Source organism: Juglans regia, chromosome 2 (genome assembly GCF_001411555.2).
Source record: "Juglans regia cultivar Chandler chromosome 2, Walnut 2.0, whole genome shotgun sequence".
Classification (NCBI taxonomy): domain Eukaryota; kingdom Viridiplantae; phylum Streptophyta; class Magnoliopsida; order Fagales; family Juglandaceae; genus Juglans; species Juglans regia.
In genome coordinates this window covers 35,614,484-35,632,619 of record NC_049902.1, presented here as the reverse complement: position 1 = coordinate 35,632,619, position 18,136 = coordinate 35,614,484, and the positions used below count along the sequence as shown (strand labels likewise).

Here is an 18,136-nt window from a genome sequence, read left to right as displayed (position 1 = left end):
CAAGAAGTCGCTCAATTGGAAGACTTTATGTAAATTGAAAGTGCAAGATATATTGAAATTATTTTTATGGAAAATAAGTCATGATATCCTTCCTACTAAAGCAATGATCAACAACGTCATGCATCTCGATAAAGATCAAATTCTCTGTCCGTTATGCAACATAGAACCAGAAGATATCTCACATTTCTTCCTCAATTGCATTTACTTTAGAATTATGTGGAGTCATTATAAATTGGCCATTTGACATTTATTCTTTCTCAAGATAGCCCATTCTTATTTGGCTAAAAAAATCCTCAATCCTTCAACTGCCCTTCAAATCTCTGAGGAAGAATGTCACTCTTTTCAACTTTTTACTCTTATAGCTATGGATGGTATCTAGTTTATCAGAAATAAGAAAATCCATAATCAGGTTCCCTCCTCTCCAACACCTTTTTTCCTTCATAGAGTTTGTTTCCTCAATTTTCAATCAACACTTAGCTGTTTGGGTAAATATTAAAGATCAATCACTCAAAATGGAACTAAGGCATCATCCAACAGGCAATTTTCTTATCAGATTCGATGTTGTAGTTCGAGCCCAAGGTCCTATAATAGCAGCCATATGTTGGAATGATTTAGGAGAAGCTATCTATACAATTACTGATTTCATATGCAGTGTGAGCCCGAATTTAGGAGAAGCCAAGGCAGCCTTGATGGTAGTTACTGAAGCAAAAAGATTGGGTCTACAACAAATTTTATTGGAAGGGGATTCAAGCACCACCATAGAGGCAATATCCAACTCTGATGTTGTACAAGATTGGACCATGATTACAACCATAGGTGACATCAAGCATCATCTCACTTATTTCAAATAATAGAAAGTTAGGAAAATACATCGTTCAATTAATCGATATGCGAACAACTTGATGCAATAGGCAGCAGCGACGCAAGCCTACGACAACATCCCACTAATCCAAATTTCCCATTCTCTGTTGTTAGTTCATAGTGAAAAAGATCCACATTTATATAATTAAATTTCTTGGTTTTTAGACAACTTCTGATGCACTGGGTTTTTGTTTTCATCTATAAAAATAGTAGTCTACTTGAACAAAAAAAAAAAAAGAACTAAATTATATTTATCACTTCGACGAAGCTAATTAGAGCGTTGGCATTGGTTTCATCAAAACTCTAACCAAATGTAAAATATGTTGAATTTCATTAAAGAGAGCTGCATTGGATTAACCAAAGAGATAAATGTGAAACTTTGAGTTATAATAAATGAATATGTTTCTTCAAATTTGAAGGGCTACTGTTTACTCATTAAATCTATTTTTTATTCACTTTTAATTTCCAATAATATTTTTTATTCACGTTTAATCTTCAACCGTCTTGTAATAATAACGTAAGAATTAAATTAAATTATTAATTAACATATGATTGGTATAATTATAAAATATAAAAAAAATATTATTATTAAAAAAAATATTATATTATTATTTTGATAAATTCAATAGCTAATTCAATATAGAGTTACGGATAAAAAAGTTTTAAATATATAAAAAATATGTATTTTTTATTAAAATTTAAAGATAAATTTGACGATTCCAGTCTCGCTCTAACTTTTTAATTTCCGAATGAGAAAAAGAAGAACGAGAGGAAGCGCAGAACAGTAAACAAACCATCAAAGCCGCCACCCAATGCCCGGCTCCAAGGCCAAAAAGCTAAGCTCCCTCTTCCGCTCAGCCGTCAAAATCACCACCTCCAAAGCGGCCTCCTCACCTGCAGGGGACGCAACCCTAAAACACTTCGTCTCTTCGCTCGACACGTCCTCCCCCACAGCCTCCGCTTTCAAAGTACTCAAACGATGCTCCGTTATGTCCCCCAAACCCCCAGCTCTGTCAAAAAAATCTACGCTCCCCAGCCTCGAGCTCGACGCAGCCTCAGATTCCGGTATGCATATCCAAGTTTTATAATTATATCCAACTTCTTGTTTGGTTGCTGAGAAAAAAACGGGGTTCGGCTTTAAATCATTCTATAACTTTTGAAAATTTGTAATTTTTTTTTTTCGTTTTCCTGTAGTTTTCTGCAGTTAAACACATTACATTGAACAGTATTTGTGCGGTTCTATTGTGCTTATGTTTGTTTTCTTTTTGTTGCAAAGTTGAGGATTCGACAAAGCAGTTGTCAGAGGAGATATCTCATATATTGTGCGGTACGTATTTGTTAAATGTACTCCGAGTATGGAAATTGTCATTCTTTTTCCTTGTCTTTGGGACAACAGAGTACGTTGGAAGTCGAAGTTTGAATCAAGTAGCTGGACTTGGTTGTATCCATATCATTTTCTTGGGAATTAAGCCAACCTGCTATGGTACAAATAATGGCACTTCCTCCCTTCTAAAGAACAAGGTGGAGGGTGAGTTCAGGAGGCATTGTGTGCATGGAGTGACTTACCAATATAAAAGGAGGGTATTGTCTTGGGAATCAAACAAAGCTTATTATTTCTCTCGTGTTGAATATTCTTTTTCAGAGGCTAGTTTCATTAAATTATAAACATAAGAGAAACCTGCAAATTTCCTATTTTTGTCTAATGCAATATTTTCCTAAATCACTGTCCCACCAATTACGTGCTGAAAAGTGTGGGCGACTTGGACTTTCACCAAGGTTAAGAATTTGATATTTCCCTTATGAATGATTTTCGAATTGACCATTTTTTGTGAATTTTCTTCTGTTCATATTCGTCTTTTCTTTTTAGTGTGATTTTATTTTGGTAGAAGGGCGTTAAATTCGTTTTCTTTCTATTTGCAGGTGGTGCTTTAGATAGTTCAGCTGATTTGCAAGGAACTGATGATGTACACTCTTTAAAAAAGGTTCTGGATATACCATGGTTTTCGAAATTGTCTCACCATGGCATATCACGACATAGGAAAGATGTATCTCGTGCAAGGAAACAGAAATGGATTTACAAAAGCTCCCATGGGAATCGCTTTAACCAGTTAGTTACAATGTGCGGACAGAAACTAGGAATGGAGGCTACTATGCAGGTATTTGTTAAATTGGGACGAGAAACAGGTGTCAAAGAATATAACACATTGATAAGAATATGTATAGAAAAGGCCAGGACAAGTAATGATGAAGACATTACATTAGAACAGACACACAAGGTGTTTAGACTTTTTGAATCAATGGGAGAACAGGGTTTCCAGATAGAAGAAGCAACTTATGGTCCATTTCTTATGTATTTAATTGAGATGGGTATGGTACAAGAATTTCATTTTTTCTGTGAAGTTTTTAGAAAATGGAATCCTCACCCAATTTCAAGATTAGGCTACTATGAGATGCTGTTGTGGATAGGAGTAAACAATGAAGAAAAGATTCGTGAGATTTGTAATTACATTGCACTTGATGACGGGGAAGACAAGTCCAATTTACGAGGTATGTGGTCCCACCTGGTCACCTGCCATGGTGGTTATGTTTTTGAGGATTAGTTCTTATTGAAGATTGAGTTTTAATCAAGGAAAACACTTATAAAAAAAAAATTTTAATTAAGGAATAGCTTTTTAGGATTTTTTGAAAGTTATTTTAGCATTGCAAACTCTCAGATAACTGATAGGGAAATACAAAAGAAATAATTCATAAATTATTGTTGCATATATCTTAGCAATTTGGGACCCTCTTTGCAGACAACCCTCTCGAGTTCAAGAACCAATGATGTCTAGGAACTTGATGGTGTCTATAGACTAATTTATGATCTACTTTGTTTTTAATATTCTAGGATGCCACATTGTCTTGAAACTGGTGATTGTATATTTTTCATATAGCCACTACAAATGTGGCCTTTGCGATCATGATGTGGATTAATATTGGTGCTTTATGGATGCTACACTACTTTTATTTATTTTTGCCTGAGCCAATGGATGGAACATAAATATCGTCATAGGACTTTATGTAGAAAGCTGTATCTGGTTTGTGCCTTTTAAGAGTATGTTATGTTTGTATGCAAGGGTAATTACAGTGCATATGGTATCATGAAGTTTTAAAATGGATGCGGTTCTAAGATCCTTTTAGGACATGGTTAGCTTGTTCGTTTGGTATTGTTGAGAACTCATCATATTGCACTCATGTTGCAGATAATTGTTTGTTAGCACTTTGTGAAAGCGACAGGAAGACGGAGCTTTTGCAGCTATTGGAAATTGTAGACATAACAAAGCTTTCACCCCCAGATTATGTCGCAAATATATTTAAATCATTCGGAAGGCTATTATTAGAGTCTTTTGCTGAGAAATTCCTTGTGGCATTCAAAACCTGTGGTATGCACATTAAATATCAATTATATCATTTTTTCTTATCTCAAGTTTTTCTTGAACAAATCTTAATTTTGCAACAGAATGTTTAATAAAAAAATTACAGCAGATTATGTGTTGCTGGTTCTTCATAATATAGGTAACTTGGTGCGGTTATCTTAACAAATGCAGATCGTGAAGTAGAAAACATCTCAAAATTCATCTTTAGTTATGCTGTTAGCATTCCAAATTTAGTGGTGAGTAACTTCTCATGAATGCTACTGGTAATGTCCTTGAGGCCATAATGCCATGAGGCATTTCTGCTTCGCATGCAGTTTACTTGTTTATAAAAACTCCATTTGATTATGCTGTTAAGGCAGTTGAATTTTGACTGACATTATTTATCATAAAAAAGAATTTTTGATAAGTAAAAAAACTACATTGCTCAAAGAATAGGCCTAGCCCATTATATACAATAGGGAGCCCTGGCTAAGAGGGCGTAATAGAGACAAGAAAATCATGAAGGGCCATACCATTGCAATCAACAGCAATGACCCAAGTACAAAGAGTGCTATAAAATGATGCTAACAGTTCCTCTAACGATCTCTCATTGTCTTCAAATGTTCACGCATTACGTTCTTGCCACAGGCACCACATGATACACATTGGAATCATCTTCCAAACCGCTTTAATATGATGCATACCTCTAATGTTTGGCCAGCTGGCCAGTGCTGCCACCGCATTCTCCGGCATAATCCAAGCCAACTCCACTCTACTAAGCACCTCATACCATAAAGCCCTTGCAGTCTCACAATGCAATAGAAGATGACCTACCGACTCTCCCCCTCCCCTATACATACAACACCAATCTACTATGATAACCCTCCGCTTCCTCAAATTGTCGGTAGTGAATATCTTGCCCAATGATGTTGTCCACACGAAGAAAATAGCTTTGGGGGGCTCTTTGTGTCTCCAAAGCTGTCTCCACGGAAACTGAATGTTGGGCTCTTGGGTGAGAGCCTTATAAAATGAACGAATTGAAAATGCACATTTCCTGGCAGGTAACCACCACAAACCATCTTCTTGTTGATTGCTTGGCTTCACAGAATACAAGAGGCTGTAAAAATCATCAAAACTGTCCATCTCCCAATCTTGTGCTACCCTACTGAAGCTAATATTCCAGTGAATTTGTCCACCCAACATCCCATAACATCCGCCACTGAAGCCTCTTTGACACTAGCAATTTGGAATAGTGAAGGAAAACGGTCTTGTAAAGCATTATTACCACACCATATATCTTTCCAGAATTTAATCTTGGAGCCATCGTCCAACTGAGTACGACTGTGTCGAAGAAAAACCCCCCAACCTCTTCTAATGTGTATCCACAAGCCCACTCCATAAGTTCCTCTAACTTCTTTAGTGCTCCAACCCCCCATATGTCACCATATTTATACCCAATCACCGCTTTCCACAAGGCATCCGGTTCTTTACTCTATCTTCACAACCATTTGCCGGGTAACGCCCAATTGAAAGTCCTCACATTTCTAATACTCAAACCACTATTGGATATAAGGCGACATACTGTCTCCCACATAACCAGGTGTAATTTGAACTCCTCCCCCAAACCTCCCCACAAAAAATCGCGTTGGAGTTTCTCAATTCTGTACCCCACACTTGCAGGTACAGGAAATAGTGAAAGGAAATAGGTTGGTAAGTTAGAAAGTGTACTCTTTATCAATGTGAGCCTACCACCTTTCGACAAATACATTCTCTTCCAACTTGCTAATCTCTTCTCTATCTTCTCAATCACTGACTCCTATAAAGATGGCGTCCATGCTCCTACCCCCAACGGAAGTCCCAGATACGTCAAAGGGAGGGAGGCTATCTTACAACCCAACGTACTGGCCAGCTGTTGTACATTTGGCACCACTCCAATTGGCACCAATTCAGATTTGTCAAAATTCACTTTTAACCCGGAAACTGCTTCAATGCACAACAACAACGCCTTCAACGCACGCACTTGATTTTGATCTGGCTCGCAAAACACAAGTGTATCATCTGCAAACAATAAGTGAGATATGTTAATGATCCCCCTATCCGGGGTTCCAATCGAAAAGCCCTCCATAAAGACATTATGCGCCAAGGCCAAAATCATCCTGCCTAACCCTTCCATCACAACAACAAACAACAAAGGCGACAACAGATCGCCTTGTCTCAAACCTCGCGAACTATGGAAGAAACCCGTTGGGCTGCCATTTATCAATACAAAGAATTTCGCCGTTGAAATACAGCAACGGATCCATGTTCTCCCCCTCTCTCCAAAACCACATCTCCCAAGAAGGTAGAGAAGGAAATCCCAGTTGACATGATCGTACGCCTTCTCCATATCTAGCTTACAGATGATCCCTATTGTGCCTCCCTTCATTCTGCTATCTAGACATTCATTAGCAGTAAGTATCGCATCTAGGATTTGCCTACCTTTTACCAAGGCATTTTGGGGCTTGGTTATAATCTTCCCCACCACCTCACTTAGCCGGTTTGCTAACACTTTGGAAATGATCTTGTAAATTCCACCACCAAGCTAATGGGACAGTACTCCTTTACCTCGTTTGCCCCCACCTTAAAAAAGAATAATTTTAACTGACATTGATTCATTATGTTTTAGCATTGGATGTTTGTTACAATGTAGTATGAAACGAGTTCTTCATTTTCAATGGGAATCTAATAGGAAAAGGGGAAATGATATTTGTCGTGAAGTCCATTATTTGAATAGTTTATTAAAAAATGAGGAGGTGAGAGGATTAGCTATTTCTATCTGGTAAATTGACAATAGGGGAAGAGAGAGAGAGATGATTAATTAAGAGCTAATGGGTTGTACAGAATAACTTTTAAGTCGTTTATTCTTTCCATCAAATTCCCTCACCTGGAGGGAATTGAAAAATGGGGATACAAGGGGCTCCTCTCAAATCCTGTCCTCTCTCCCAAAAAAATCATCTAAACAGGGCTCATCTCTAATCCTGTCCTCTCTCCCCAAAAAAATCATCTAAACAGGGAGATGGAGGGCTCCCCATCCTGGAAAGGGATAAATAGATTGCTGGGAATTTAACTAAGGACGGGTTCTGGATAGAGCTTGGGGATACAAGGGGCTCCTCTCAAATTCTGTCTCCTCCTCCCAAAAAATCATCTAAACTTGGGGGGTGGAGAGCTCCTCATCCTGGAAAAAGGATAAATAGATTGCTGGGAATTTAACTAATCATGGCTTCTGGATAGAGCTGAATGGTTAAAAGTATTCTTGTTACTAAGACTAATCAATTGGATTTTGTTTTCTATTAGTAAGTCATTTTCACTATGCGTGCAAAGAGAACCCAAGTACAAAGGGTGTATACAATGGAAGCACTTTTTTGAGCGGTGAAGAAAACATAAATCACCGTCCTGACTTATTACAGATCTCTGTCACTGTGGACCTAAGCTCATCCGTTGCCTCATCACAATCTTCAAACTTCTGCATGTTGCATTTCTTCCACACACACCAACCCAGTAACTCTAAACTTCTACGCTTCATTTACCTACATCTTGACTTCTCCAACAAGCCAATAACTCTACTACCCCTTGGGTCATCGCACACTCCACACTACATTAGACTTTTATTAACGTATATCCTAACTTCTCCAATAAATCAATAACTCTATCACCCTTTAGTTGACATGAAAGGACACATCTTTTATTCTTCTGTTGAATAATAATACTCTTTTGTTGTAAAGAACTATGGAGTACTAACTAGTTGAAATTGATGGTAGGAAAAATTAAATGTGTAAGCCACCGCAATTAGAGCTTTATATCTTTGCGTCTTATAAAGAGGTCTCAGATAGAAGCAAGGCTTGATGCTTTACTTCAATCAAACTATGTATGAATTTGAGGGTCCAAGGCATGAGTCAATTATTTCTTCAACACTTCTATAAGGACGATTCGGATCCACAGTATGGCTGCAGCATAATGTTGCCAAGATAAGCAGCATTTGACATAATTTTTGGGCTATAATTCAACATATAGTTACTTTATGACTGCATCAGCTTATATCTTCTATTAAAAAGAATCAACTGCATCATTACTTGCTTCCATATTGTTTTGCATGGTCAGTATGTCCACTAAATATATCAAATACTAGCGAGACTCACACGTGTGTTTGAATATTGAAAGGTTGAGGATGTTGTTTCAAAATTTAAAAACTTCCATGTGAAATTGGAAGTGGCACCTTCATCCACAACATATGAGGAGCTCATCACATATTGTTGTGATTCACTCAAGGTATGATTGATCTGTTGATTAAAAGGAGAAAATTATTAATTGATATATTAATTTCGTTGTGATTCACACAAGGTATGATTGATCTGTTGGCTAAAAGGAGAAAATCATTAATTGATATATTAATTTCTTTCTTATCATATAATATCCTTTTGTTTGGTACCTAATCTTTTTTTAGTTTTGATTGCTTCATGAGATAATTTTTGTGCTTTTTTAAACCATTTGTTATTTTGGACTTTTTTCATGTATTTATTTCTTCCAACTGTCAGGTGCATGCTGCTCTTGATCTAGTTGATGAAATGTGTGAAGTGGGGTTGACCTTATCGCTGGAGGCTTTACACTCTGTTTTACATGCTATTGAAGAGAGCTTTGACTTTAATTTGGTACACTGTATCATTCCATCCATCTCCCCTCTCCCTCCATTAAAAAAGAAAAAAATCGTATGTAGTTGCTGTGCTCTCTTGTCAAATGCTGATTTTAACAACTTACGCTTAGAGCTTATGTTATTTTGATGAGTAAATGTACGCTTAAAACTTCTTTTGTTTACAAATAGTGAATAGATGGTGTTAAACCATATCAATTGAAGAAAAAGAAAACGTCACGTTATTATGTTCCTTCTTTGTAATTTATAATCCTTTTGACATGTATCAATCAAGGACAGGGGACAGCTATGATATGAAAATAGTTAATTGGGAGACTTGTTACATTTCTGAGATGATTATATGATCTTCTGCTACATTTTTTTTATAAGCATCTTCTGCTGCATGTTTTTTTTTATAAGTAAACGATTGTATTAATAGAATAGGCATAGCCCAAATACACAAGATGGTATACAAGAGGAAACACCTATCTAGGATGAAGAAAAGGAAACAAGAAAATCATTCAGGTCTAAACCATTAAAATCTATAGCTATGGCCCATATGAATAACATTCTAACTCAAAAGATCTCTCCTTGTCTTCGAACGTCCTGTCATTTCGCTCCTGCCATAAGTAGTTAAGCACCATAGAATACCAATAAGAACCATGTTCCACACGGCTTTGATTTGTGGAATACCTCATAGATTTGTCCAACAAGCCAAGAGTGCCTCCATTGTGGTGGGCATAACCCAAGCTAACTCTAATATGTTGAACACCTCAACCCATAGTGCTCTAACAACGTCACAATGCAGTAGAAGATGATCCACAGTTTCACCACTCTTCTTGCACGTGCAGCACCAATTTATTATGATCACCCCATGTCTTCGAAAATTATCCGTCGTCAAGATCTTTCCCAGTGAAGCTTTCCAGCAAAGAAAGTCGCTTTGGGAGGCGCCTTATTCCGCCAGATCCTCTTCCTTGGAAACTAAGTGTTCTGCACCTACGTGAGAGACTTGTAAAACGATTGAACTGAGAATGTGCCTTTACCAGCCGGTACCCACCACAACTTGTCATTTCCTTTGATGCTCGGTCTCATAGAATACAAAAGTTGGAAGAACTCCTCAAAACTACCAACTTTCCAGTCTTGAGCCGCCCTGCTAAAGACGATGTTCCACTGTATTTGATCTCTAGCTATCACCATAAAATCAGCCATTGAAGCTTCTTTCTCACATGCAATCTTGAATACCGAGGGGAATAAATCTTTTAGTGTATTATTTCCATACCATATGTCGCTGTAGAATTTTATTCTAAAACCATCTCCCAACACAAGTGTAGTAAGACGAAAAAACACCTCCCATTCCCGTCTAATATGCTTCCAAGTCCCATGAGGCCCATTTAACTCTCTACTACACCCCCCCCCCACTTCCATATTTATAATCAATCACCGACTTCCATAGAGCTTCCGGTTCCTTGTTATCGCCACAACCATTTCCCAAGTAATGCCCTATTGAAAATCTTTAGATTTCTAATACCCAACCCTCCCAAGGGAAGTGGGGAACATACCCAACCCTCCCATGTTAATATAGATACTAGCAGATATCAGGTGAAAATATGACCTCACTCCAAACATATGCACAATACATCAGGTGACATGACAGTGATGGTACTTATGAATGAGATTAAACTGTACTTATAAAAAAAATGGACAAGATTAAACTTTCTTTTGCATTTTTTTCTGTGTTGACTCTGTTTTATAGTTCTCATGTTCTTGTACTTTTTCCCCCCCCCCCCCCTCCCCCTTCTCAGGTACACCGTATCTATTCAGTGATTTGTCGCCATGGTATGAAGCCAAACAATGAAACCTTCAGGATCATGATAAGTTTGTGTGCAAAAATGAAAGATGTAAATTTTATTTAGTTCCCTTTTTGTGTGTGCAAGTCCACTCATGCCTTGATTTTTCTTTTGCTGCATTTCACCAAAATAATTTTATACTCCAATAAATTACGTAGTTTGAGTTGAATTATACCACAAGCTCATATTAATCGTCCTATCCAATGCAGTTTAATTGTGCATATGGCATGCTTAAGGATTTGGAGAAAATTAATTTGACACCTACAGCTGGCATGTACAATGCTATAATGGCAGGATATTTTCGAGAGGTGACTTTCTTAGTTTATTTAGATACTCGAGCTCTGTTTTATTTTTGATATCTTGATTTCCAGAAAAATGAGTTCTCTTTCTGAAAATTCAATATAGTTTTTAGTTCATAATTATTTTCTGGCTTGCGATCATTGGTACTTCAGCTGGTGAAACTATGTGAACAATCAGTACAAAAACAGTAGAAGCACTCATGCACATATATTTAGTAAATATGCACGAGTATGGGGGCCAAAGTTTTTGCTTCATACGGACTTGAGAACCCTACTCAGGGTGGACCAAGCACTGCTTACCCTATGTGATATCCCATACTGACTGATAAGTAGTAAGGGGGGGGGGGGGGGGGGCATGGGATCTGAGTCCCGACAATGCTTGGGAAGGAGAAGTTCTTCCTCTTTATAATGGTTCCAATGGGGCTCCAACTATATCATTAATTAGTCTTTGTGGCATCAAGGGGTGGTGGCGCCAGCCAAACAAAACCAACCTTAATGGCGGTAAGTCAGTTTGGGGAGACTAATCCCCTAAATTATGAGTTCATATTCAACAACCAACAAAAATCCAAAGAATTCCTAGATTCAACTACCAAACCTAATGAGAGAGAGAGAGAGAGAGAGAGAGAGAGATGAGGACAACAGCGGTGAGACAGTCTGATTGTTGTGACAGGCAACACGTCACATGACAGTGAGTGGAACTATAAAGTGAAGAACTGAAAAGAGAGCGAGTGAATGGAGGAAGCATGAAGAACCAAAGGAACTGGTGATTCCTTTGGTTCTTAATAAGCTTGGAACTTATGACTGACTTGTTCCGGTCTGGTTGGTTCTCTATTTATTTGTTCAGCCTTATGACTTGCCACTGACAAGATATATTATCCTGGCCCAAAGAATAAAAGAAGAAATTAAATGCATTTTTTGAATGGTCAAAGTGGCACCTATGACTGAGTAACAATATAGGAGGGTCTCATAAAATCACCTGGCCGTGTGCATTGAAAACTTGTCTGATTGCTACCATAACAAGCAACATAATTCAAGCCAAAACAGCTTTAAGGAGGTGATGAAGGCCTGCCAAGAATTTGGATTGTGGTGATAGAATTTTGTAGTCAATAATTGCTGCGTTCTCTGGGTATACATGGCTGCAGATTATGATGATGGTGTAATCATAATAAGTATTTGTGATTGTTGAAGCTTTAAATTAATATAGCTTCTGCTACAAATATTTTTCAAGCTTACTTTTTTTGCTCAATGTTCTGCAGAAAAACACATATGGAGCACTGATGGTTCTCAAGCAAATGAAACTTGCAGATGTAAAACCAGATTCACAAACATTCAGCTATCTGATAAGTCATTGTGACCGTGAAGAGGATATCATCAAGGTAGTTCAAAATTTATGTTTTGTCCAAGGCTTTGTGTTTAACTTGCTGTCACATAAAGTACATACCTATCTATCCCATTGTTGATATTTGTATCGGTTTTCATTTTCACGGCCAAAAGCTTGCTGTGAGATTGTAACCTCCTTAATCTGCCCCACCTTTTTCTTTGTTTTCAAAACGTGAAAAGTGGTATTGACTTGTTCTTGCAACTTAAACAAAAGCAAACAAAAAAGTCAAAAGCAAAAACAATGCAGAAACAAAATCAAGAGTATTGAACCTTTTTTTGTTTGTTTAGCATGCTTAGATATACAATACTGGTGAGCTCATTGGTTGTCTAATTTGGTAAGGACAATATTGTTGAGTGCAATTTTGGAGTGCAATGCCATGGAAATTACATGAACCATCTCATATTTTCTTGGGACACGTGTCTGTATGTTGCCCCTTGCTTATGTCTGATGAACAATTCATGCAGTAACTTAATAGCTTTTTTCGCATCCATGCTCGTGTGATGAGTGGCTGGGGGAGGGGGTGGCATGATACTTTTCTGTTTCTTAAAATTGTGAAAGCTAAACATGTTGTGGTCTGATTATCTTCCTGTAGTATTATGAAGAACTGGAGTGTGTTGGAGTTGCCGTGACAAAGCAAATTTTCATGTCACTTATAAATGCATATGCAACTTGTGGACAGTTTGAGAAGGCAAAGCAGGTATTTGTCAATGTCACTAGTTGCTTATACTGGATTCTGTTGGTTCAAGGGTAACAGGGAATTAACATGCAATTTGGGATGTACCTTAAATTGTGAGAAGTTCATATATGACTTATCGTCATTATTATTATTATTTTTTATGAATAAGAAATTTTATTGAGACAAGTAGCGAGCGTTCCTTGTTTTCAAAGCATCGACCCTTCCTCTCATCCCAAATACACCACTTAAGGCATAAAGGGATCATATTCCAAACAGCACCGATTTGCAAATTACCCCTTGAATCTCTCCAACAAGCGAAAAGATCCACCACCCTCTTAGGCATCACCCAAGCCATTCCACTTCTATTAAACACTTCATACCATAACACCCTAGTCACCTCACAATGTAATAATAAATGATCCACCGATTCACCAGCTTTCTTACATAAGAAACACCAATCCAAAACAATAAATCCACGCTTCCGTAGATTGTCCAAAGTCAAAAGCTTCCCTAAAGAAGCAGACCAGCCAAAGAACGCCACCTTTGAAGGTACCTTAGTCTTCCAAACACCGACCAAGGAAAGGAGTATATCCCATTTGGCCTAAACAACTTATACAAAGAATGAACTGAAAACTGCTTGTTACCAGAGTGTATCCAGACCATCTTATCACTCACATGCTGCCCAAGCTGTGTAGCTTACAGTAAGCCAAACAATTCAGAAACAACCTGTATTTCCCAATCATTAACGGCTCTAGAAAATAGAACCTTCCAACGTGGTGAACCACTGGAAGAGTCCAAAACCTCAACCGCCGAAGCATCTGGATATTGAGAAATAAGAACAAGGTCTGGAAAAACAGTGCTAAGAACCCCTACCACCATACCATGGATCATGCCAAAGACGAATTTTGGAACCACCACCACCACCAACAAAAAAAAACCTGCTTTACAAAATCATCCCACCCACTCCTAATACACTTCCACACCCCCACACCATGAGTACCTCTAACCTCCTTGGAACTCCATCCCCCCATGCACTCCCATATTTTGAGTCAATCACGGCCCTCCACAAGGAGTCCCAATCATGATGATACCTCCATAACCACTTTCCAAGTAATGCTTTATTAAGGATGCTCAGTTTTCTAAACCCCAACCGACCACAGGACAAAGGCGTACAAATCTTATCCCAACCAACCAAATGAAACTTAGCTTCCTCCCCTAAACCTCCCCACAAGAAGTATCGAAATAACTTCTCCAACCTGTTTGCCACACCAACAGGAATAAGAAATAAAGATAGAAAATAAGTACTTAGATTAAACAAAGTACTTTTAATAAGAGTGATTCTTCCCCCTTTTGACAAATATAACCTCTTCCACCCTTCTCTCTATCTTCTCCAACACTCCATCCCATACCGTACTGGGCTTAAATGTAGCACCCAAAGGAAGTCCGAGATATCTAATCAGCAAAAAGGAAACCTGACAATCCAAAATGCTTGCCAATCTTCACATATTTCTCACCTGGCCCACTGGAACCATCTCAGACTTACCCAAATTAACCTTAAGGCCAGACACAACCTCAAAACAAAGCAAAAGTGCTCTTGAAGATTGCAAATGACAAGGATCTACATCACAAAACAACAAAGTATCATCTACAAACAAAAGATGAGAAACTGTAGTCAAACCATCCTGATATCCTCCCACTGTATAACCTGATAACAACCTACCATCAACTGCTGCACCCAACATATGACTAAATGCATCCATCTTGATGACAAAAAAAAAGAAGAGAGACACAACGGATCCCCTTGTCTCAAGCCATGGGAACTGTTAAAAAAACCCTTCAAGAGAACCATTCACTAATAATGAGAAACGGGTAGTCGAAACACAATGTTTGATCCATCCACACCACCCCAAATCCACATCCTCCCAAAAGGTAAAACCGAAAATTCCAATTAACATGATCATAAGCCTTCTTCATATCAAGCTTACATATAATACCCAGCTCACCCGATTTCATTCTACTATCCAAACATTCATTTGCTATTTGCTACATCTTCATTATTTTGGTTCATTATTCTGTTATTTCAAATGAACCTGTTTGAATCATATTGATGATGTTAATAGAAGATGTAGCAAGCTCTTAGAAACCTTACATTCAAGATTTTGGGTCTCCATGATTCATAGTAATTGGAAACCATACTTTGCTATAATGTTCCTGCTTTTTCCAGGGAAAATGTTGCACTCTCTTGTAACTTAGAGAATCTGAGTTCTGTTATAAGTGTTTAGTGAAGCAAGATATTTTTTCTTAGAATACATTGGAGAAAAATTAAATTTTTTTTCTAAAAATTTCGACTCGCTGAGTATGTCTACTAATCCATATTTTTTTTCACTTTTCTTGCAAATATCTGACACCAATGACGTCTTTTCCTTACAGAAAATCCATCTTTTATCAAATAAAAACCCTTCTTAAAAAAAAGGTTGAATGAATTTAATTTAGAGAAAATAACTTCCCTTCCAATTACATTTCCTATTTCTTGAATTGGGTAAATCCATTGCATTTTTGTTCTTTATATGTAATTTATTACTGGCTTCTTTTCCTTTCTCCTTTGTGTCTTTCTTGCTAATGTTTTGTTTCTTTTTGATCCAATCAATACTATTTCATCCGGTAGGTTGTCTCAGATAAAGGAATTCCCGTTAAGAACATGAATGAAATTAAGAGTGTGCTTGTGTCAGCTCTTGCATCACATGGGCAAATGTCTGATGCCCTCAACTTATATGAAGAAATCAAGCAAGCTGGATGCAGTTTGGAACCTAAAGCTGTTATAAATCTTATTGTAAGCTCTTCAATCAATGATTTGTACACTTTTATTTCCTAAATGTAATGAGGATTTTTTCACTCTTCTCATAGGAGCATCTTCAATCTGATGGAGAGTTGGGTAGATTACTTCAGCTACTCAAGGAACTGAAAGGTCTTGAGTATTGGGTTTATGGTTGCTGCAAGGTTATCTTATATTGTGTTCAATATAAACATTTGAGGTTTGTTGAAACATACTGTTTCAATTTATGAGAATTTCTTAGCATACATGTACCAGGTTTCTTAAATTCATTCTTTTTTTATTCAGTTCTGCTGTTGATTTGCTCAAGCAACTCAAGGATGAATTAATTGATAATGAATTAGCTATGGAAATTGTTTTTGATGAGGTTTGCTCTTCTCTCTCATCTGTTACATTTTGTAACTATAAACTTCTTTGAATTCATCTATCTATTCAATTTGATTCAAGTATATCTTTACCATAAGATTCTCATTTGTTAAGAGTAGTTGTGGTTGGGAGACCTCGTTCAGACTTTTCCCCATTATGATATATGTATATAAAGTCTGGGGTGATCTGACGGACATTTTAGGCTTTTGTTTCTTGGTACTGCCTTATGGATATTTATCTTTACGTGTCATTTTTAATTTAGAGAATGTTTGTCTTCGTAATGGTACTATGGCCTATTTTAGAGCTGACATCATGTTCCGCCCATACATATGTAGGTATTCTCTCTGATTCCCGGGTCAGAGCCTACACATTTGCAGATTGGACTGGACTTGCTTCGGGTTGTCAAGGATGAGTTTTGCCTCACTCCTTCCCGGAAGTGGCTTGATTTCCTTCTCAGTGCTTGCGTCAATGCCAAAGATTTGCAGAGTTCCCTTAAGATTTGGAAGGAATATCAAGCTGCTGGCCTTCCTTATAACGTCCTAAGTTTCTTGAGGTAAGTAATGATGGTTATTCATTTTCTGAATTACATTAGGTGAGCATACCTCTTACTTCAGCACCTGGTTTACTGGGAATAGTTCCTAATTGTCTTTGGACTAAACGGCACATCCTCCCACCAAATACAAAGGGGGTGGGAGGGAAGTGACTGGTAAATTCTGGTAGCCTCTCTATTTACTCATTTCCATTTTTGAAATGATTGCAGAATGTATCAAGCCCTTTTAGCATGTGGGGACTACAAGTCTTCAAACATTATGCTCAAACAAATTCCAAAAGATGATCCCCATGTTCGTGGTGTCATCAAAGCTTGTCAAAAATGTTATATTGTTCCGGATGATCACACAAAGAAAAAAAAAAAGAAAAAAAAAAGGAAAAATGGGAGATGAAGAGGAAAAAATAAAATGATCGGAACCGACGCCCAATATTTTTGTTTATATACGGAAATTACATCATTATCTAATTCATACCATGAGGGCCATTTTCACATATATCACCATGTCTGTACGAGTTGCTAGACTCTTTAATTTACAGTAGCATCATATCATTATCATCATATCATATTTGCCATTGTAGCATCATATCATCTTTGCCATTGTTCCTATTTATTTATTTATTTATTTTCTTTTTAAACACTTGAGAAAAACTGCCACTTTTCAAGAGGATAGAGGGATATTTAATATTTATATTTGGTTAGATCTATGTTTTTAAGTTCTGCCATCGAAGAAAAAGTATCAACGCCTTGAACATCACTTCTCTCTTCTTCTAGCCCAACTAGTGACAAACGAGTAGTGACAAACGAGTAGAGTATTTTTGGTCAGAATTTCCAGGATCTAAAATAAAAAGAATTGTACTTGATTTTAAGCGAACTATTTTTTAACCTTCTTGATAAAATAAAAAATTTAAAATTAAAATTAAAAAAAAAAAAAAAAGCAGATTGAGGTAACATTTAGATTATATAAAACGTTGTCCTAAAAATCTCTACTTGTGTTGTAAAGTCTACACAGGGTCCGCCGAAATAGAGGGTTTGATGAAAAAGGATTATACACCAATGTTCCCATAGAGAAAGAAGAAGAATTATACACCAATGTTCCGGTGAGTTTTTGAGCTTAAAAGGTTCTGTAGACGCTACGGAGGATAATGAATTTGTTTCAGATGACTCTGGAATCAAAGTGAGAGGACTTCATACACTGACATTGATAATCAATGGTCATCATTTTCGTTAAGGGTAAGAATCCCCAACAGTTCACAAATGGAGAAATAGTT

General features: G+C 37.3%; 1 protein-coding gene across 1 annotated transcript; it reads left to right on the top strand.

Moving 5' to 3' along the window:
- The first annotated feature begins 1,620 nt into the window (after positions 1-1,620).
- On the top strand, positions 1,621-17,505 carry LOC108983570 (pentatricopeptide repeat-containing protein At4g04790, mitochondrial). Its single transcript, XM_018955250.2, has 16 exons — positions 1,621-1,926; positions 2,138-2,188; positions 2,782-3,408; positions 4,104-4,283; positions 4,449-4,513; positions 8,454-8,561; positions 8,828-8,941; positions 10,722-10,817; positions 10,976-11,074; positions 12,322-12,441; positions 13,039-13,143; positions 15,788-15,952; positions 16,027-16,154; positions 16,241-16,319; positions 16,654-16,871; positions 17,079-17,505. Exons 1-16 carry the CDS (start codon positions 1,674-1,676, stop codon positions 17,257-17,259), a joined length of 2,589 nt encoding a protein of 862 aa, XP_018810795.2. The 5' UTR covers positions 1,621-1,673; the 3' UTR covers positions 17,260-17,505.
- The last annotated feature ends 631 nt before the right edge of the window (positions 17,506-18,136 follow it).

What these genes read in the sequence shown, in the direction of transcription:
- LOC108983570 (XM_018955250.2), top strand. Translation starts at nt 1,674, where the DNA reads ATGCCCGGCTCCAAGGCCAAAAAGCTAAGCTCCCTCTTCCGCTCAGCC. An exon ending in TGGCAGGATATTTTCGAGAG is followed by an intron (nt 11,075 to 12,321) that starts GTGACTTTCTTA and finishes AATGTTCTGCAG; the next exon opens with AAAAACACATATGGAGCACT. An exon ending in AAGCTGTTATAAATCTTATT is followed by an intron (nt 15,953 to 16,026) that starts GTAAGCTCTTCA and finishes CTCTTCTCATAG; the next exon opens with GAGCATCTTCAATCTGATGG.